Below are 21,192 nucleotides of genomic sequence, written 5' to 3' on the forward strand. Positions count from 1 at the left end.
CAAGACAAACTCCTTATAAATGAGATAGTGCCTCCAATAACGAAGGGCTTGGACAACGACATAAAACTCAACATCATAAGTAGAATATTGACATCTCGACTGAGTCAGCTTTTCACTAAAGAACACAACAGGCCTGCAACTCTGACACTAGTCATTTTCTTTTTGATGAGCTTGAAAGCTTTGCCCGCGACTGAGGTCAATGAAAACTAGTAACCTTGAGGCACTCCGTGATAGGGGCTATGAAGGTGCTAAAATTCCTTACAAAACGACAGTAGAAAGTAGCCAATCCATGGAAACTACGGATCTCTCTTATAGTTCGCGGGGTGGGCCACTCTACAATAGCTCGGACTTTAGCAGGATCAGCCTTCACTCCATCAGACGACACTATGAAACCTAAAAACACCATGCTTGACGTCATAAACTCACACTTTTTGGCATTCACATAGAGTTTCTCTTTTCTCAAAATCTCTAGGACTTGATGCAAATGACTCAAATGATCAGACAAGGAGGAAATGTAAACCAAAATGTCATCAAAATAGACAACGACAAATCGTCCGATACAAGGACGCAACACTTGGGTCATCATGTTCATGAAAGTACTTGGAGCATTCGATAACCCGAAGGGCATGGCTAACCACTCGTACAACCCATCACGTGTCTTGAAGGCCATTTTCCACTCGTCCACTTCCCGAATATGGATTTGGTGGTACTCGCTTTTTAAATCGATTTTCAAAAAAATGAAGGCACCGGTCAACATATCAAACATGTCATCCAACTGGAGAATGGGGAAACAATATTTGACAGTGATGCGATTGATTGCCCTACTATCGACACACATGCACATGGATCCATCTTTCTTGGGAGTGAGCAGGCTAACACTCTCACGAATGAACCTCTTTTCCAGTAGCTCTTGGACCTGTCTCAACAATTCGGTATGCTCAGACGGATTCATGCGATACGCAGGTAGGTTTGGTAGACTCGAGCCAGCGACAAAATCTATGGCATGCTACACCACCCTCATCGAAGGTAGGCCATCGGGTAGGTCGTCCGGCATAATATCACGGAACTCCTTGACAAGGGGCGCAATTTTCGCAGGAACGGGCAGAGACGTACTCATAGTCGGTTTGGCCACCAGAGCATAGCAATAACCGTCCTCCCTGTAGTGACTCAAGAAAGTTAACCGTCCTCCCTGTAGTGACTCAAGAAAGTCCGGTAGGATAGGCCCGCGAGTCGGGGAACTCGCTCGAGCTTATCCAGAGTGGGAAAACCAGTCTCCTTGATATGAAGGAGGATTATTTTATGCCCTTTGAAAACAAACGAGTACGTGTTCCTACGACCATCGTGAATAGTCTTACGATCAAACTACCAAGGATGCCCCAAGAGAATGTGACAGGCACTCGTAGGGGCCATATCACACCACACTTCATCGTGGTAATGCTCTCCCATAGAGAATCTGATTAGGCATCGTTGGGTGATGGGTACTTCATTTCCCCTTTTGACCCACGCCATTTTGTATGGTTGAGCAAGTTTTTCCGTTTTCAATTTGAGGGTGGACACAGCGTTTTCAGAAACCATATTTTCACAAGCTCCAGTGTCAATGATGACATCACATGCGTGGCCCTCACAATTACACCTTGTTCTAAAGATGTTGTTTCACAACCATTCTGCGGGGGCCGACTCTCGGGGTGCAGTTAGGACATGACGAATACACAATAAATTCTCAACGTTACCATCGAACTAGACGACTTCCCTTTCATGTTCCCCCTCACTCTCACTACCTGACGCTGACTCGACGATACCCTCTATGAAATGGGCATTCCTATTCATGGTGGGACACTTTGAGGCCACATGTCCTAACTCTTGACACCTAAAACAACAGATGATTGACTCACTAGGTTTGGTCTTGGACCGGGTATGGTAGGCTGGTTCGGACTGGTCAGGCTTGTTGGGATCTACTTTTGGGGTAAGCTTTGAGTCTTCCTTCCTTGTGGAGCTCACTCCCTTGGTTGGGAAACTCGACTTGGGTCGACTGGACGAGTCACTCCGAGAGACTCTATAGTCCTGCCTCTTTTTCAACTTTTCCTCCACATTCATGGCATAACTGCTGGTTTGATCTAATGACTCGACTGTGACATAACTGAAATCATCAGAAATAGCAAGGCGGAGACCAGAAATATACCTCGTGACCTGTTGGCGGGCGGTCTCCTCGATCTGCACTCGCAGGGCTAAACGATGGAACTCGGCAGTGTACTCCGCCACGGTTCGGGTGCCTTGACACAGGGTTAGGTACTCCTTGTAGGCTCTCTCAGCGCGGTTTGATGGCACGAACTTGGTCTGCATCAATCTCTGTATCTCTTCCCATGTTTGCACACACTCTTGCCCTTGGCGTTCTTTCGACCTTTGTAGCTCAACCCACCATGTCTCCACGAGGCCCCTCAATCTAGTGGACGCTAGAGAGACACTACGGTGCTCAACCACAGAGTGGTAGTCGAAGAAAAACTACACGTCATTGGCCCATTCGAAGAACTGCTAGGCATCGAATCGTCCCGCAAACTCTTGAAGGTCTAGCTTCACCCCGTAGGTGGAGGGGTGCTCTAGCGCTCTCTGCTGACGAGGTTCCACCATTCTTGCAGGGTACTCATACTAGAAGGCATCATCATCCATCACGGCATTGTCATCTTCGTCACGATACTGCTCGCTTGGAGGTTGGTGCTGACGAACTCCAGTGACATGTGGTCGGCGCTCAGGTCGCGCCGATCCTTGCTGAATCTGCATAGCTGTTGCCTGAAACTGCCTCGGTCTGGTCCGCCCTTGGGTGGGAGCCATCTGTTGTCGGCGTTGAGGCACCAATATAGTAGGTGGGAGGACTGGTTGGTGAACTGTTTATGGGTTGGTGGGAATGCGGTAATATGGATTTAGGTTGGAAGTTGGGGTATGGTGGAAGTAGTGGGTTGGATATGGGACCGGATTCTGGATCGGGGACGGTATAGCGGGTTGGGTCAGATTTGGGGTCTGGTATGGGGTGTGTAATACTAGGACGTCTCACCCGATTGGATCTGGATCGGGTCTAAACCTACACTATTCGTCGGACCCAGAATGGGACAGGTAGGATCATGGATCGAGTTATGGTGGGTAAAGGCCTGGTTAGAACTCGATCCTTGATCCATAACATGATGGGTCTGGTTTTGACTCGGCTCAAAATCAAACTGGAGCTCCGTCTGGGTCCGATGTAAGATTGGGTCGGTAGTGGATCTCAATTGGGGTTCAAAATTATTTGGTTGGATCTGGTTCGGGATAGTCCACGAACCGGACCCAACTGGGTAGGTCGGATAATGGGGCTCGAGGCTCGGACCCGCTCCTTGGACCCAAAGGATAGCCCTCGAGAGCCGGATTTGGGCCCTGCTACCATAGGCTTTGGGCCAGACCTTGTCGGGTTCGGTCCGACCCAGAAGGGACCACACCCCCACTGCTCGCTGGTGGGCTGCGACTGAGCCCCCCCACACACAAGCTCTTAGAGGGGTGATAGGTCAGCCCTAGCCTGGGCTGACGCAGTCACGCCTGCAGCCTGGCCCAACGTCACGCTCGGGCCTTGCAGGCCATGTCTGGCCTGCAGCCCCTTTGTCGTGGCTCGAGGCCAGGCCTGCGCACCCAGGTCGACCCCCTGGTTCGGTTGGAGGCCACTGACCACCTGAATGTCAGTCATTACCGGGACGAGATTCAGAAAAGGTACCGTTTGCGGGGTGTTTGTGCGGCCAACTTCCCTATGCAGGCCCATCTCAACCCTATCCCCTTGCACGGTAGACGGATGAAAGATCGAATGGACTGGGTTGATCGCTGCGGCATCTGCGGGACCGTCTGTACCATCGCCCAATCTCGCTCCCGTTTTCAACATAGAAGTCGTGTGCGTCTCCACCGACGATTCAAGGACCACGATCCGACCTTCGATCCCATCCAATCGCTTTGACATGCCGGCTACGTCTTTGCTTATATGTAGCATATTTTCTTGGATCTTCGTCATCATGTCGACCATTCGCATCATGGGGTCTTCGTTGCCAGTACCCGATCCCTCTCACTCCTTTCCGCTCGTAGGATCGTCTCTCGCTTCTTGCGCCATATCGTCGACCAAGAAGGAGGGGCTGTGCTCTGATACCACTTTGATGCAACGGAGATCGGTAAACCAATCAATCTACGTTGATTCACTTATTGAAAAGGAAATACAATGAAGAAAAGAATTGAGAAAAAAAATGACTACAACAGGAAGCAAATGCTGACCGAAAAGAAACAAAGTCCAAAAGAATAATTAATCTCCTCTCCCTATGTAACCCTAAGGCTGATTATTTATAGACTGCATAATGGATTTGGATCTAGGGTCCAGTCCCTGGACTCGAGATTAAATCGATGCTCCTTATTAACTTCTCTCAAATAGGCTGTGTAAAGTGAAGTATACGACTCTGTCCCAAAACTCATCATCAACAATAAATTTCTTAATTTATTGAGACTTGACAACATCATCGGCATGATAGAATGTTCAATTCTTATCAGTCACCATGTTAACCAAAGCATTATTCACTTTTTTACTCCTTTTCACCATCACAATGATGGACTCAAAACGTGTTTCAATGACCTTAAACAATTTCAGGTCAGAATGCCTATTTTATATTGCATTAGCATGATGGTGGTTGTCAACAAAATTCCTAATGCTTTTGACATTTTTTTTAATTTCTCAATCCATGAACATAGAGCATATGGTGGTGAATTTTCTTCTTCTTTAGGGTTGCAAATGCTCTTGAGGGCCATATTCAAGCTGTGTGCTACATAGGGAGCTAAAAAATATGAGGATACTTACTCTCCAAACTTAATGCTACACTTTTACAAACTGGACCGTTGTCTATGATGATTTTCACTATTTTCTGATCACCCACTTCTTTTATTACTTCTATAAACAACCCTTTCAAATACTCAACATTTTTATATTGCCCAGATGCATCAACTGCTTTCAAGAATACTGAGCTACTAAGCGAAGAAGTAATGAAATTAATAAGTGGACGCCTTTAAATATTTGTCCACCCATCAGAAATAATGAAAACTCTATTTTGTTCTTATGAATATTTTTTAATATCTAGCAATCTCTCAACATTTGCTCTTTCTTCTGCAAGAAGTGTGGCTTGTAGTTTTTCTGAGATTGGAGGTACATGGCCACTCAAATTACAATTTGCCAAAAAGTAACTAATCCTTCCTATAAGGATTTCTAGCTGCATTAAATGAAAGTGAATTAAAATAAAAATACCTTCCTACTTTTCTATCCAGCTCCTCCCTTCCATATGTATTCATTGATACGTGTATCGTTCCTCTTCCTCTACCTCCTACATTCATTTTTTAGCATGTTCTTGGTTGCTTAAAAAGGGTACACTAATTGCACAAGAATCACTCATTGTCTTCTTCTTCTCATATTTATCTTGTATTTTCTTGTATTGTTTTTGCATTTCTTCATCAACTCTTTTGCATCCTTAAATGCCATATTCTAGTATCCTTAACAAATGAGCCTTAATTCTTGTGTAAGACCCAACAAAATTTTTTTCTCAAAGTTTGTATCGAAATCTCTTGTTTTCACCGCCTCTTCCAGTTTTTGCAAGCTTATCAACATGCGCCCATAGTGGCCCCCATCATTATATGTTGCACCTAACGAACTTGAATCAACACTCTCACTACAACTACCAACAACACTAGCATGAGAACTCACATGTGGGGACGAGGATAATGCAAATACTTTTTCTTTATTCATAATTTATGTCCTGAAAACAAAAAAATGTTATATTAAAATCAATTATGCATACAATCAAGATTAAAAATATTGAGTGCAAGGTCAATAACATATACAATAATACAATAGTAGACTAATAGTAGTACCGTATGTATAAATAAATACCGAAAGGTACGAGAAAGTTATATAACAGTAACATTAATTGCAACTTGATCTATCTAAGTATTTAACTAGTAACAAAATGTTCTAAGTATTTAACAATAACAATAATATAGTAATAAAAATATGAGCATTCAACCAAATTTTAAGTAACAAAATCAGTAATAACAATCAAATTACCCAATATCAAGTCATCAAAAATTAATAGACATTATAAGCAACCATATGTCACAGGGAAAACTCAGTTCAACTTGGTTGGGCTTGTGAAAACTCAATTTGGCTCATTAATTGGGTTCGGTGAGCCGAGTCAACCAGCATGTTTTGCAAAATGGTTGCTTAAGGCAGCAAAATATTTTTTGACAGACCCCCGTACGTGCCATACCATTAGGATTCGAACTTGCAACGTCCCAACAAATATATTACGTATAATGTTTATATTACTTAGGTTTTACATGTAAAAACTCTTAAAAGATAGATTTTTGAGAAAACAGGCCAGCTTGTGATCAACTCTTAACAAGTTGAACTGAGTTTTCCCTAAAATGGGTATATTATTATTTTAAAAACGGGCAACAACGGTGTTTAGCCAAAATTGAGAGAGAGAGGTACAAAGGAAGGAGAAAGAGATTGAGTTGAGAGAGAGAGAGATGCACGCAGTAACAGATGAAAAAGAGGAACATAAAGAGAGGTAGCAGAGAGATTGAGAGACGAGTGGAGAGAGAGGTTGAGAGAGAGAGAGATTGAAGGAGAGAATGAGAGGGAGAATGCGTACCTTGGAGATGGAGAGGAGGCATCGCCGAACGGTGGCAGCTCGTAGGCGTTACCGGCGTCGGGGGCGGGAGACAAGTCGCAGACTCGCAGCGTCGGGGTCGAGAGACAAAGGAGGGGGCAAAAATATTTTGCCCTAATCTTCCTCAGCCCATTTCATCGGGCTCTTTTTTTTTAATTCCAAAATTTGGACATATATGACCCTGAGTGCGTTGACCGCACCCAGGGTTGGGTTGACCGCACATGGTGCCGCACACGCACCCGCGTCACGTCGACACGGGTGCAGCACCTGGTTGGCCGAATCCCGGTGACATAGATGTCATGATATCCGGTTGGTACTCATGCTCAAAGAAATTTGTGAAGGCTTTTACTTTTTTTCTGATAGATGCACACATACGTTCTTGTGAAAATTTTCATGTAATTTTTTATGCAGTGCTACCCTAACAATATTATAAGGTACATAAAAAAGTGAATTTAAAAATTTTAAAAATATTAAAAATATTAAAAGGGCTTCATCGTTTAAAATATTTAAAAACTGAGGAAAAACAAAGAAAACTTTTATTTTACCATAAGAAAAAGAAGATGAGCATATAAAAGGGGAAAAAAAGAAAAAAGAGAAAAGAGAAAAGATGGCAACACATCACATAACATGTCAATCAGCCATATGGTCGTTTCTGTCTCCTATGGGCATCACAAACGTAGGAAACAGTCTCTGTCAAGAAGGTTCCTCTTCTTCCTCTGTTTAAAACACAAAAAGCGACTTTGATTTTCTTTTCATTCATTCATTTTCTTTCTCTCTTAGTGGGTTGGGGTGGGTTTTGGACTTATTCTTCAAAATCATCCTTTAGGGGTATCCTCTGGAAGATGGTTTCTCAATGCAGTTGCTTCCCTAAAGATATTTGTAAATTTTAAACATATCATAATCCACACCACGTAGAATTATAGTAAAACATCATACAGACGGTTCAAACAGATGGTATAGTATAGTACTTTATTATACAATATTCCTTGATGTGGCATTATACTCCCTTGTTTCAATACAGATGGTGTATCGTGTTGTATGTGGGACAGATTAGACTGATTTAATGGACCTTGTGGTATTGGTGGTGGAATTCTTAAAGCACATTTCTGAGAGATATGAGGTGACTTTTGGTTGTCTGGTAATTTTTTTCGTGCTGTCTTTCTGTAGTATTAGATAAAGAAAATGCTTGGATTCAGAAATTATACTTGTTGCATCTTTAATTCTTTTAACATGAGAAGCTGATCAAGGTGCAATTGCGGCTTCCTTTGAAACAATTAGCTTCTTGAACAATTAGTAGTTTTTATGTTGCTAAATTTAGTTCTTAAAAAACTTGCGTTTCCGACTATTGTATTTTGCAAAGCAAAAATGATGATGCTTGTTTGATATCTTAGGTGGATTGTAATTCGCTTGAAGTGGCTCTTAGCGATAAGTTCATGGGGTACACATCTGTACTCTTTTACGCAACCTGGTGCCCATTCTCAGTCAAAGCAAGGGCTGAATTTGAGGTTCTAAGTTCCATGTTTCCCCACATCAGACATTTGGCGGTTGAAGAATCATCTGCCTTGCCAAGGTCCTTTGTTCTATTATGTCTCCCTTTTCATTCACTGCTTCATTTTCCTTTCCCCCTCGTTTTTTGCTCACTTTCTTTGCCATGTCATTTGCAGTGTCTTTTCAAGATATGGAGTTCATAGCTTACCTTCATTTCTGATGATAAACCAAATGTTTAGAGTGCGCTATCGTGGTCCAAAAGATATCAACTCCTTGGTGCTCTTTTATAAAAAAATCACAGGTAATTTATTCTTGAACCTTAAATTACAATGGCCACCAGTTGCTGCTAAAATTGGGTCCCAATCATTTATGCGCCTCCTGCAGGAACTGAAGCTAAAGTTTACCCCCAACCAGTTTCAGTGGAAAAGGAGATAACCATGAGAGCTTGGGGTGGGTGCCTTATGAGGGAGCGCTACCTTGTCCTGTCAGTTTTGTTTCTGTGCTTCCGCTCTTTTGTGTGTGTACTCCCAGGGGTGTTTTCTAGATTGAGAGCTTTCTGGGCCTTGTATGGTCAGCATATAAACTTTGGGAACAGAAGTCATCTGCTAGAGCAGGCAGCGCATGTGTTGAATTTGAAAAGGTTGTGGAGCAAGTTGAAGCTATCTAAGATGAGGAAGCTTCACAAAGGGTCGAAAAATGCAAGAGTTTGGGCATCGTCCCTGGCTTCCGTATCATTAGGTGAATCATCTTCGTTGACTGCAAGAACAGACATGTTATGAAAGCATGCATCTGTAAATCAACTTTGAAGGGTGTGTCCGAGACTCTGCTGAGCTGAGCATGGCATATTTTATTTTTCAGTTTTCTTTTCGGAGTGGGGCTGGCGTTTAACTTGTTTCTTTGGTTGTTTAGCGAATGTGGATTTGTAAATTTGAGACTTTGTATATTATTTCATTGAAACAACAGTTTGAGACTGATATATTTTAGGTTTGATCTCTCTCTCTCTCTCTCTCTCTGGTCCGGAGGTTATGTAAGGCTTTTTTGTCGTCCTCCGCTCGTCTTGAGAATGAATGTCTGCAAAGATCTGCAGGACCCTCGATCAATCCTCTCTATTCATGACATTCATCTAAAACCCTTATTAGATTAAAAATCGGGCTTGGTATTGAGTTTTGCATTTAAACCTGAATCAAATCTGATTAAAAACCAAATTCAATTAAGTGTAAATATTGGGTTTAAGCTAGCTGGATCTGGGTTTGCTTTTATCTTTTTTCATCCTAACTCCGATTATGTTGGATTTGACCAGTTGACATCCATAAAAAGCCTCCGTCATTTTTTTTAATGGTCTTTTAGAACGACGTTTTCATTATCATTCCATGCTACCAACATCATCTACTACTACTGTGATGGTTTGGTCAAGAGATGGCATGTTGATGGTGACCTTGTATTTGTTTCCACGGTATAAAATGTCACGATTGCTCCTGCCCACGGGGATAGCTTGAAGTTGGCTTCGATCTTCCTGCAAAAGATGCACATCTAGGTATCGAACTGGCGACGTTCTTCAACTTGACCGCCTTAAGCTGACCCACCTGGAGCCCTTTAGGCCTAACAAACAAAGCTCAGGAAATTCCCAATTTCCAATTCCCAAATATTTCCTAAACTTCCACTAAGCCTCAGCCGGTTACGGTTTTCACTCGGATTTTGAGGTTTTCTGAATACCTTAACACTGTTTGGGAACGGGCGAGAGAGTGGCGGTGAGTGCCGAACAATGGCGAAGCAACCGAGCGGAGCAGAGGATGCGGTGGGATACAACAGCAGCGCGGTCAAGAAGGCGCGGCTGCAGTCCATTCTCTCCGCTCTCTTGGACGATCCCATCCTTTCCGACGTCCCCAAGAAACCAACCCTCGCCGACGTCGACACCCTCATCAACCTTGAGACGGGGAGCGCCATGAAGTTCTCTGTCCTCAGAATGGACGGCACCACCTTCGGTATTACGCATTCTCCTTATTGATGGCTTGTAGACGCTTCGATTTTTACGATTAGGGGTTGAGAGACGTACCCTTTTTTGTGGGTTCTTTGGTTTATGTTTGCTTGGTCCTTTTAGACCCCAAAAAACAGGAAAACAATCAAGTGGGGTTTAACCAGTAGGGAATTCTACAATTTGCAGTTCTTTTTGTTTGTTTGTGTGTGTGTTTGGTTTGTTTCGTTCTTAAACAACCGTGTGAATTGCCATCAAGTCTTTCAATTCGGCGTTTGGAGTTTGAACTGACTAGCGATCATGACTGAAGAGGTGGCAATTGCGAAGAAAACCAATGAGATGGAGCAAGCTCAAATGGGCCATCGCCATATTTCATGGTACTTCCATCTTTGGTTACTCCATTCCTGTCAGATGTTCGATTTTTTTGCATTGCCAACGTGCGCGATTTTATATGAAATCCTGACTTGAATTCTCTAAAACGCAATGGCGGATCCAGGGGGGCCGAGGAGGGGCTCGAGCCCCTCCTAAAGTTTTGAAAATAAGTGATGCTTCCCTTTGAAAATTTTAAATATTAGAAGCCAAAAATTTGTTGCCCCCCTTTAAGCAAAAAATTTAGATTTTTTTTGAAAATTTTCAACCGAGTAACTGATGTCCCCTTTGAAAAGTTTTGAAAATTTTAAATATTAGAAACCAAAATTTGTTTGCCCCCCCTTTAAGCAAAAATTTTTGAAAATTTTCAACCGAGTAAGTGATGCCCCCCTTTGAAAAGTTTTGAAAATTTTAAATATTAGAAACCAAAATTTTTTTGCCCCCCCTTTAAGCAAAATCCTGGATCCGCCACTGCTAAAACGTATCAGAAATGATGCCCTCTTTGCAACTAGTGTAAAGTGTCCTCAATTTTTTTGCTTCTATCATATTGTTAAGTTTCCACTGACATGCTCACTCCATTATTACATCGTTGTATGTTTATTGTGCAGTCTGGTCTGTGGTTTCTAGTTTAGAAATAAAGATTGTGGATATGTTCTGTTAAAGGGATTTGCTGTTTCGTTGCAGACCTTGGCTGTCCCAATTCTCCTTGATTGTTGAAATTCTTTAGCCTAACATCGTCTCCTGGATCTGTTGTCATCTTCCTTGATTATGTTTTTCTTCATCTTTCCTTAAGCTTCCAGGCTTTTCTGTGGATTTCTTGTGCTTCATGAGATATCATATTAATGTAATCTTTTACTCCAACTTATCATGGTTTATGTTTCAACTTTTGAATGGCAAAAGTTCCAAATGATTTTAATGAGTAAGGCTACATTGGACCTGCTGCGTGTTAGTTTAATATTAGAAGAGGAAAAAAAATATATCTTGAATCTATTTCTGCGAGTTATTGTGAAGAGGGCTTTGGTGACAATGGTATACCGTTGTGTTTCTTCAGTTGGAGCAATTTAAAATGGATATGAAGTGCACTGTCCTAGGAGTACCTAGAGGAAAATAGAAATTTATGCTTCCTTTTTGGTTTTTGGGTTTTCAAGTGGGAGAATATGATAGAAGAAAAGAACTTTAAAGTCTTGAACAGGACCTTAGGATTTCACTTTTTGGATGATTAAATATTTAACATCAACTTCATATTTCTTACATGTTTCCTCAGAATGTTTTCTCAATGACGCCGCACAAGTGAAAAATCTTTTAATTATTTTTTTATATAGTTACTTTTGGTGCTTCGATCATTGTCTTTTAGTGAGATAAAATCGCTCAAAGTCAAAGGTAGTAGGGTACATTTTAGAACTTCTACTACAAATTCCCTGTTGAAATCTGAAGTTGAAGTTCTATCGTCCTTATTGAAGCCATCTTGTGAAATGTGCTGTAAACCCCGCTTTAAAATCTTATTATGCGTGGCCTTGAAAATCTTGCAGGAGGCATGTATGGTCAGACTTTTGTCTTTCTTACCATAATGAAAAGCTTATCAATGACAAGAGCCTTCTTCAAGATCTTGTTTTTCGAAATAACTCTCAGCCTATGTCACAGGGATTCGGCTAGCAGGGTGCTGCACCCGCGTCGACGTGACTCGACGCGGGTGCGGTCAACGCACCTAGGGTCATTTTGGTCCAATTCTCGGGCTTAAAAAAAATTGCCAAGAAATTTTTTTTGCCCTATATGTCACAGGGATTCTCCAACTAGGTGTTGCACCCGTGTCGCACCCGCACCCGATGCGGTCAACTTGACCTTGGGTGCAATCAACGCACACAGGGTCATTTATGTCCAACTTTTGCCGCACCCCCGCACTCAGTTTTTTTGAAAGTGCCGCACCCACACCCGCACCCGCACCCGCACCCGCACCCGCACCCATGTGACATAGCTCTCAGGTGAATCCCTGTCTTTAACTCATGCAATAGTTTTTGGATATCTTCTATATGTGTGAGCTGTTTCAAAATTCAGTAATAGTAAGACAATAATTATCAATGTGATTTTCAAAATTTGGTGAAGACAACTTCTGGGTATGGTTAGATGTATCAAAGATGAAACACAAAGGGTTTTAGTCAAAGATGAGAAGATTAAGGAGAGATGAAAATATTATTTTGATAAGCTATTTAATGAAAGTCATGCTCAGGATCTTGGAGACTTCTCCATTCCTTTTCATGAGATGAATCGTGACTTCATGCGCAAGATTCAAAAGAAAGAAATTGGAGAGGCTTTGAAGAAAATGAAATCAAGAAGGGCAGTTGGCCTAGATGGTATACCTATCGAGGCTTGGAAATGCTTGAGAGAGAAAGATTTAGAATGGTTGACAAATCTTTTTAACAAGATTTGGCGGACAAATAAGATGCTTAATGAGTGGAGGAAGAGTACTTTGGTCTCTCTGTATAAGAATAAGGGTGATATACAAGATTGCACAAACTATTGTGGTATAAAACTCATGAGTCATACTATGAAACTTTGAGAGAGGGTGATTGAGTCTAGGTTGAGGAAGGTTGTCATGATATCGGATAATCAATTTGGCTTTATGCCTGAAAGATCAACTATGAAAGCTATACATCTTCTTAGACAACTTATTGAGAGAAATAGAGAGCGGAACAAAGATTTACATATGATTTTTATTGATTTGGAGAAGGCATAGGATAGAGTACCTAGGGACGTTCTCTGGTGGACAATGATGAAGAAAGGTGTTTCTCTCAAGTACATTAGTATAATTAAAGATATGTATTGAGGAGTAGTAACCAATGTCCGCACTTGCGGAGGGGTGACAACCAATTTTCCTATAACGGTTGAGTTACATCAGGGATCTGCTTTAAGCCCTTTCCTATTTGCTACAGTGATGGATGAGCTTACGAGATCAATTCAAGAAAATGTGCCGTGGTGTATGTTGTTTGCTGATGATATTGTTTTGATTGATGAGTCTAGAGCTGGGGTTAATGCTAAGTTAAAATTATGGAGACAGACATTGGAAGCAAGAGGTTTTAAGTTGAGTAAGAGTAAGACCGAATATATGGAATGTCGGTTTAGTAAGCAACGAAGTAGTGATGGGAGTATAGTGAAGCTTGGTGAGCAAGAAATACCGGTGGATGATTCTTTCAAATATTTGGGATCTATCATTCAAAAGTATGGAGAAATTGATGAAGATGTAAATCATAGAATAAAGGTTGGGTGGATGAAATGAAAAAGTGCAACTGGAGTGTTGTGCGATCGTAGAATGTCATTGCGGTTGAAGGAAAAGTTTTATAGGACGACTATTAGGCACGCTTTACTATATGGTACGGAATGTTGGGCTGCCAAGAGACATCATATTCAAAAAATAAGTGTAGCTGAGATGCGTATGCTTAGATGGATGTGTGAAAATACAATAAAAGTTTCGGAACGAGGAGATACGTAAGAAGGTAAGCGTTGCACCCATTGAAAATAAGATGAGAGAGAATTGTTTACGGTGGTTTGGACATATTCGGCGAAGGCCTAATGATGCTCCAGTTAGAAGGATGGAGAAATGAGAAAATATATTAGTTAAAAGAGGTCGAGGTAGGCCTAGGAAGACATGGATGAAGATGATAGGAAAGGATATGAATGCTTTGAATCTCACCGAGGACATGACATTGGATAGAAATGATTGGAGGAGTAGGATTCATGTGGAAGACCCAGAATGATTTTCTTTTTTGGTTCATATCGCTGACCCCAATTGTTTTGGGATGAAGGCGTAGTTGTTGTTGTTGCTGTTGTTGTGGTGGTGAAGACAGCTTCTATCTGGAAAATTTTATCATCTTTGCCTTTACATTGAGAGTATGGATATATTCATTGCCTACTTACTATAGAATATATTGTTGATGGATGTTCTTGTTTTGAAATGTGACTGAAATTTCTAATATGATAACTGATATATTTATCCTTTCCCCAAATTTGTAGGTGCAGTAAATAAGTAATGTTTGGTGTGCTTTCTTGGTTATGACCCTCAAACTTTCTTTTCTTTGTTCTTTTCTCTCCTGAATGTGATTAGTTCACTGTTTATTATTTTTCATTCTTTTATTTAATTTATCATCCTTTTCTTAACGCTTCACCTCTCATGCTTCATGGAAAATGAAATCTTACTCTTCCCCTGGTTGAGTTTGATTATGTGTGACAATTCGGTTTCGGTCCAAGCTCATGTTATTAATTTCGTCCTTTCTTGTCAACAGTTTGGAGAAATGCTTGACAAAATGGTATTTGTCCCTATTTTACCATTACAAGTCTTATACCGAAGTTTTTTGCATGTAGTGCCGATTGCTGTCTGACACTGGTTTTAAGCGTTAGAATTTTTTATTGCCCTTAAACTAAAAATTTTCTTTAACATGTACTATTTTTCTACATTGACACACATTAATAGTCTCCTTCCAATATTCTAATTTTATCAGAAAAAATTGGTTAGGAAGGATGCATGATCACCATTTTGATTGTGGATTACTTTCACATCCACATCCACAGGGTGATCCTCTTATGCCAGTTACCAAGTCTTTACTAGAATCTTGCTCACCCATTTTAGAAGATTCATAATTACTGAACTACATCAAAGATGCTATCCGCTTTGTTGGTTGTAATAGTTTTAATAGTTTTCCTTTGGATACACTTCAGGTTCTTTTTGTTCCTTACGTTGCATCAAAGGAATCTCACAAGCACTCAAAGGGGAAAAAGCACAGGTTCTTCCATGGTCTAAGCAAGAGGCTTTAGCTAATAACCACAGCACCAAACTTATGTTGGCAATCGCATTTATGGTGCGAGCGTAGGTGTCTTGGCTGATCTGCTTCTCTGTAATGGGAGACTGGATCACTGTGAATTTTTATCTGTCTTGATAAAGAAAATTTCCTTCTTGCTTGAAGGGGAAAGTTGCATATGCATTATCAGAAATAGTTATTGGAAGTTTATTAAAACCTCAGAAGCCTGCTGTTTTCAAACCAAAAAGAATTTTATTAACTCTTTATAAGACAATAGCATGTGGGAATAGATTCTTAAACTCTTTATAAGACAATACCATGTGGGAATAGATTCTTACACTTTATCATACTGCCCACATTGGTTACACATTAATAATGTACACAAGAAATCAATATTGTAATTTGCAATGCATCTCTACAAGGAAGAGAACAATCGAAATTAGTTACATAGAAGCAGGAATGCCGTTGCTTCTCATTCATTATTGTTGGTGACTTATAGCCTTCATGTGAGAGGAAGAGAACAATCAGCATGGCACCCAAGTTGTTGGAAAGAATGCAAGAAATCAACCTCACAGTTTTGGAGAGGATTTGCTTCTGAGAAAAGAAAAACAAATCGGTGATGTATCCTGGACAATGAATCTGATGACTCCTGAATAGTTTGCAAGGCTCAGCTCAGTCAGAATATGTTCAAATACCGGCGGCCTCAAATGCAATATCCCACGCTGAATGAATTTCTTATACCAGTCTAGCTGCTCCAGGTACTACCCCAGAGTGCTTTTTCACCTTCTTTACAACGGCGATGTACTTCAAAGATTCTTTCAGCAGACTTGCAGATGCCACTGCAACTCCAGTCAAAAGATGCACCACAAGCATGTCCTGCACGTGCCTTCCATTCACAATCTGCAAAAGAAGTTACATTATAAAGCTATTTCTCCAAATATATGGAGTACGCAGAACTGTTTGAGATCCTGAGATGCTTATAATACGGTCTCACGCACCTGGCAGTGTACCACAACAGAGACTTCGATCATCGATATGCTCAACATCCAGCCCAATGAACCAAGCTCCAATTGAGACATCCTCATTTGCATATCTGTGCAGCACATTCCTAATAGTGCAGTTCATGAATAGTAAATCTGATTTATTTCACAAACAATTTGTGAAAGAAAAAACAAGTGATATGCTTACTGGTTCTGTAAAATGTATGTTGCCAAGTCCTTTGAGATGGCATACAGTTGACCGGTGGCATGCCTGAAATACCGGTTTCCCTCCTCACCAAATTTCCAGTATTCTGGTTCATGATACCTCACTCCCCTATACAATTGACAGATAAGTTGAAGATAAGCTAAACCTGTAAATACGAATTACTAATTCATCTTTGAGTGGAATGTTGTTTTATGTTCCCTACTTTTGTGCAAGGACTGGACCAGACTTCATGCAACCTATATACACTCTCTTCTTTTTCTGGTGCTTTGCAAGAGTTGCTCCAAGGGCTCCTGCAATCCCATATTTTTTGTCACAATTGTTGGTTTACTTCAAGAAGGAAAAATATCTGTACTATCTAACTCACCTATATTTACATGCACATCATCATCCACTTTGATGTAGAAGTCTGCATCCCACATGGTAACAGCAGTAGCAAAATATATCTTTGTTTTAGCTGACAATTCAAGATAACCTTCAACGTGCTCCTACGTGCAATGAACACTTGAAATCAATTCAAATGAGGATTTTCAAAATTTTCAATTGTTGCAACTGAAATGATGATGGATCCATACCAGCCTCAAAAAGTCTCCATGTTTTCTATTCTCAGCCTCAATTGCTTTATCCAGAATACCACCTGGGGTAGCACTGAATTGAAAAATTATAGTTTATAAATTAATTGTTGTTCATGCAAACCAAAATTAAAAAAAATGAAGGTTGCACTTCCAAATGCAAAATATAGAAAAGCAAAAATATTAAAAATTGAACTTTCTTTTAAGAAATAAAAGAATCTTTCTTCATAAAGTTGTATTTAGAAAGACAGCAATGGGCTGTAGGTGTGCACCTGTGTCCAATAACAAAACGAATGATAATTCCTTTTTCTTGCTCCAACCTCTTTCTTTTTTCACCTGCTCATAGTTTTAGAAATACAAATTACTCAGCCTCTTTTCTTCGTTTATATTAACTTCGTGATAATTTTTACTTGGAATAATAAAAAGAAAAAAGAAAGGACCTTGTGGAATCCATGTTGCACGAACAGAATCTCTACGCTTTCTACTACTAAAAGCAGTGTTGATACCAATAACTACAAATGCTTGACGTTTAACTGTAGTAACTAAAGAAACAGCATTTTCTGATGCAGGGGACTCTTTGAGCATCGATTCATGAGCAGCTCTTGCTGCTGTAAGTTCCACCTCAAGATCTGAGATTTTTTTATCGAGTGACCTGAGACATAAATCAAAATCATATACAATTCAATAAGCTATAAATAGCATGAAATGTTATGAACGAGATTAGGATTGGTGCTTTCTATAAACGAATGAATGAATTCCACTAAGCATAGAAGATCATTGAGAGAAAGAAGTCGGATAAGCTTACTCCACTGTGTATTCATTCCTAGGAACCTCCCCAATGTCAAGTACATTATCTTTCTTCACTTGATCCTGAATCACATGCATTTTGGTTAATGCAAAGAACAGGATAGCGTGTGCATCATTCTATGTATCATTAAAGTTGCAAACAAAAGAAGCATATATACGAAAACAGGGTAATATTGTAACAAATATGAAAAAGGTATGGTAATCAAAACCGGATACCTGTAAAAGGTATAAACTAGTGAACAGAAACTTACAGATTTTGTATCGCATCCTTTGGTAACAAATTTTAGCATTTCGTCCATCGCTCCACCAACGGCTTCATCTTCAGAATGGGTTATATTTCCAAATCTGCAAAGAATCCAAAACATAGTTCTTTAGAAATGATTCTCCTGAAATATAATCATAATCCACATGAAAGTGGGCTAGAAACATGATTGTCTTGATGGTATCAAAGAAACACCAACAAAGGCAATTCAGAAGGGTTTGGTTATTCACTTCAATGTAGGTGTTCAGTAAATACTTGTATACCATGTATAAATGATTTAATTTGAAGAAGTTCAAAGAATTATTGCTAACTGCACACAATAATGCATGTAAATTGTTTCACTCTTTCAAATCATATGTATTGCTGAAGTGCTTTTACACCGAGAGCATCAAAACAGGACGCAGTCAACGTTTCACCTCTTGGTGACAAAAAAAAATGGTGGTTTCTCCCCCAAATCAAAGAAAAAAAAAGGATCAAGATGACTAAATTTAACAAAACAATTACATGAGAGGAAGTACTCCAACCACCAAAGACCAGGCTTAGTTTATTGAGGAGATTGCCATTATTGCTTCAAGATCCTGAAAGCGACATGAGAAGTGCGGAATCGCCAAAACTTTTTTACTAAAAAATGTGTATCAGGAAATAAATGAATACTGTAGCAATTTACAGGCTTCTCCATATGTGGCTAACAAAGCCTACTTCACAATCAATGCTCTGGACTATCTAAGAATCAACCAATCTATTGAAGATGCCATAATTAACTGCTGTGATTCCAGAAGATGTGTTGCACTATGGGTATTAGTCCTCTCAAAGCAAATCCACGTGATGAACCTTCTGGATCCATTGCGAGAAGATACTTCCCAGACTTCAAGGCGATTGACCCTCAAAATAGAGGCAAGATTCTGTGTCAAACGTGGCTTCACAAAGTGTGGACAAGAGATTTATGGTTGTCCAGGAAGAGGCCTCAAGGATAAAACTTCAACCTTAGGATAATAATTCTCACTTGTCCAGTAAGAAAGACTTCGCCCAACCAAACTGAGACACCCAATCCAGGTGAAATCTCATGGAGATTGTGCAAGGTCAGGTCAGGTCAGGACAAAGCTATCAGCAATAACTGCTCTAAAATCAAATTTGATCGGTGAGATCTATCAAAAGGGACGAATATCGTTCGCGTTTCTCCTCCTAGAGAGGATTTAATAGATACAGCAAGGAATTCTATTCTTCAAGAGCGTTCCAAATACAACACTGCTATTATCATCTTGAAGACTTTAGATGGCTCTACTTCATAAAGGCACAAGAAAAAGAAGCCAAGTTCAACAAAATACAATTATGAATCTAAGGAACAAAACAAGTATTGGATAAAAACACTTTAATAAGCTAAATATCTATAAACAGGAATAAAGTCAATTATATGCTTCCATGACGTTGTTTCCACAACAATTTTCTCAAGAGTTGTGAATTACTAAAAAAAGCAGGACGGACTCCATGTACTGTGATGGAGAGGAGCAGCAGATGGCTAAATTATTGAAGTAGACTACCAATTGGACGAAGAATCTCTCACCATCCACAATTAGACTTATTTGTGGTGTGAAATTTGCATAGATCCATATCCTCCATACTTTTGATTTTGAGTTTCATCTTCACAGAAGAAACCAGCAATTACCAATTGCGATTTAATTTATTTTAGGCCAGGGGATCACAAAAACTCAACAGCGAATTAACGAAAAAGAAAAAAAAAGAAAAAGATCAAGCAACTGGAAATTCGATCACACCTGTTAGTGAAGAGCAGTCCAAGACAGAAGCTCCCAAGACAGAGAAAGAAAGTCAATCTCCTTGCTACATTCCTTCCAGACCCCTCCAAACCTCTGCTCTTCACTAACATCTCTCTCTAAAGAGACCACCAATTGGGTGCTGTTAAGAGGACTCAGATGGGCAATCTCTCTCTCTCTCTCTAATAAAAAATCACCAATTGGGCACTCTAACAGGACTGAGAAGCGCAAATTTGATCCTCCTAACCTCACCAAAACCCTGCTGTTTGCCAGAACTCTCTCTCTCTCTCTCATGAAAAACCAGCAATTCGGTACTTTAAAGGGCACATTCTTTGAGGCACCGACAGCAGAATTTTCTTTTTCCCTCACTTCGTTACATGTATCGAAATCAGCAAAAAAAAGAGAAGAGAGAAGCAGAAAGGCCACGAGAGAAGAGAGAGGCCAATGTGTCAGAACGCCCTGTGCTGAAGGCAGAAGCTCCAAGCTGTCCTCCCACCCTTCAACCCTTCAACTCTTCAAGCATACGACAAAATGTGGGACGTTGGTTGTTGGCAGAGGGTGAAAGAAAGAGGCTCGCTTTACTCCCCTCCCCCTCCTCGAGACCCCCCCCACCTTCCGTCGGATGAGAGAAAGAGAAAGGCCAACTAAGGGAGATTGCGCCACACACCACCGAGAATCAAAGAGGCTCAGTTGATGCTTGTGAACAATGTTGGTAACCGAGAAAAAAAAAAAAAACTAAAGAAGGGAAAAAGGATGGGATGGAGTGGGGAGCGCAGAGTTTCACGTGGAATGCATATTAATAGTCAGTACGAAGCAAACCCGAAGGTGGTAATCACTAGATTGCAATTACAGACGATAGTAAAAAAAAAACAAAAAAAAAAAGCCAAAAAAGAAATGGTTTAGTAGTTGTAGTTCTCTCTCTCTCTAAAAAAAGAAATGGTTCAGTAGTTGTAGTTCTCTCTCTCTCTCATCACATGGGATGTTTGGTATCGAAGTTAGTACAAAGGGTAGGCCTTCTTCTTTAAGAAGATGACGTCCTGCTGATGAGGTGAGAAAGTACCAAGCCATCAGTATGTGTAGACAGGAAACAGCAATGATTACATGAGCTGGGGGCTCACATAACGTGCCATGCATGAGCTAATTACTGCTACGGCTTTGGTTGTGGGGAAAATCATGCGATTCTTTGAATTTCTCTTTCAGAATAATCTAGAAAAAAATTACCACCATATACATTTTTTAAGGAAAGGATCAGCCCA

General features: G+C 40.5%; 3 protein-coding genes across 3 annotated transcripts in view; 2 read left to right on the top strand and 1 right to left on the bottom strand.

The window, feature by feature from the left end:
- Positions 1-9,179, top strand: part of LOC149832643 (5'-adenylylsulfate reductase-like 5) — a 32,039-nt gene extending 22,860 nt beyond the window's left edge. Inside the window, exons 2-4 of the mRNA XM_090014627.1 lie at positions 8,099-8,277; positions 8,372-8,496; positions 8,580-9,179. Of these exons, the coding sequence (XP_089870753.1) occupies positions 8,099-8,277; positions 8,372-8,496; positions 8,580-8,974 (699 nt within the window). The 3' untranslated portion in view covers positions 8,975-9,179. The remainder of the gene's footprint in view (positions 1-8,098; positions 8,278-8,371; positions 8,497-8,579) is intronic.
- A 706-nt stretch (positions 9,180-9,885) lies between these two features.
- LOC149832644 (uncharacterized) lies at positions 9,886-15,570 on the top strand. Its single transcript, XM_090014629.1, has 2 exons — positions 9,886-10,177; positions 15,244-15,570. Exons 1-2 carry the CDS (start codon positions 9,958-9,960, stop codon positions 15,393-15,395), a joined length of 372 nt encoding a protein of 123 aa, XP_089870755.1. The 5' UTR covers positions 9,886-9,957; the 3' UTR covers positions 15,396-15,570.
- On the bottom strand, positions 15,556-20,701 carry LOC149832645 (putative beta-1,3-galactosyltransferase 2). The gene is made up of 11 exons (XM_090014628.1): positions 19,940-20,701; positions 18,157-18,250; positions 17,904-17,968; positions 17,539-17,750; positions 17,371-17,434; positions 17,102-17,174; positions 16,894-17,014; positions 16,732-16,819; positions 16,512-16,637; positions 16,322-16,431; positions 15,556-16,223 (listed from the first exon to the last, which is right to left on the bottom strand). The coding sequence occupies exons 1-11, from the start codon at positions 20,047-20,049 to the stop codon at positions 16,069-16,071; spliced, it is 1,218 nt and encodes a 405-aa protein (XP_089870754.1). The 5' UTR covers positions 20,050-20,701; the 3' UTR covers positions 15,556-16,068.
- Positions 20,702-21,192: the final 491 nt, after the last annotated feature.

This window comes from Nuphar pumila, chromosome 7 (assembly GCF_984573655.1).
Source record: "Nuphar pumila chromosome 7, dmNupPumi1.hap1.1, whole genome shotgun sequence".
Classification (NCBI taxonomy): domain Eukaryota; kingdom Viridiplantae; phylum Streptophyta; class Magnoliopsida; order Nymphaeales; family Nymphaeaceae; genus Nuphar; species Nuphar pumila.

What these genes read in the sequence shown, in the direction of transcription:
- LOC149832644 (XM_090014629.1), top strand. Translation starts at nt 9,958, where the DNA reads ATGGCGAAGCAACCGAGCGGAGCAGAGGATGCGGTGGGATACAACAGC. An exon ending in AATGGACGGCACCACCTTCG is followed by an intron (nt 10,178 to 15,243) that starts GTATTACGCATT and finishes GATACACTTCAG; the next exon opens with GTTCTTTTTGTTCCTTACGT.
- LOC149832645 (XM_090014628.1), bottom strand. Translation starts at nt 20,049, where the DNA reads ATGTTAGTGAAGAGCAGAGGTTTGGAGGGGTCTGGAAGGAATGTAGCA. An exon ending in CGTTTTGTTATTGGACACAG is followed by an intron (nt 17,175 to 17,370) that starts GTGCACACCTAC and finishes TTTTCAATTCAG; the next exon opens with TGCTACCCCAGGTGGTATTC. An exon ending in CTGTTGTGGTACACTGCCAG is followed by an intron (nt 16,224 to 16,321) that starts GTGCGTGAGACC and finishes CTTCTTTTGCAG; the next exon opens with ATTGTGAATGGAAGGCACGT.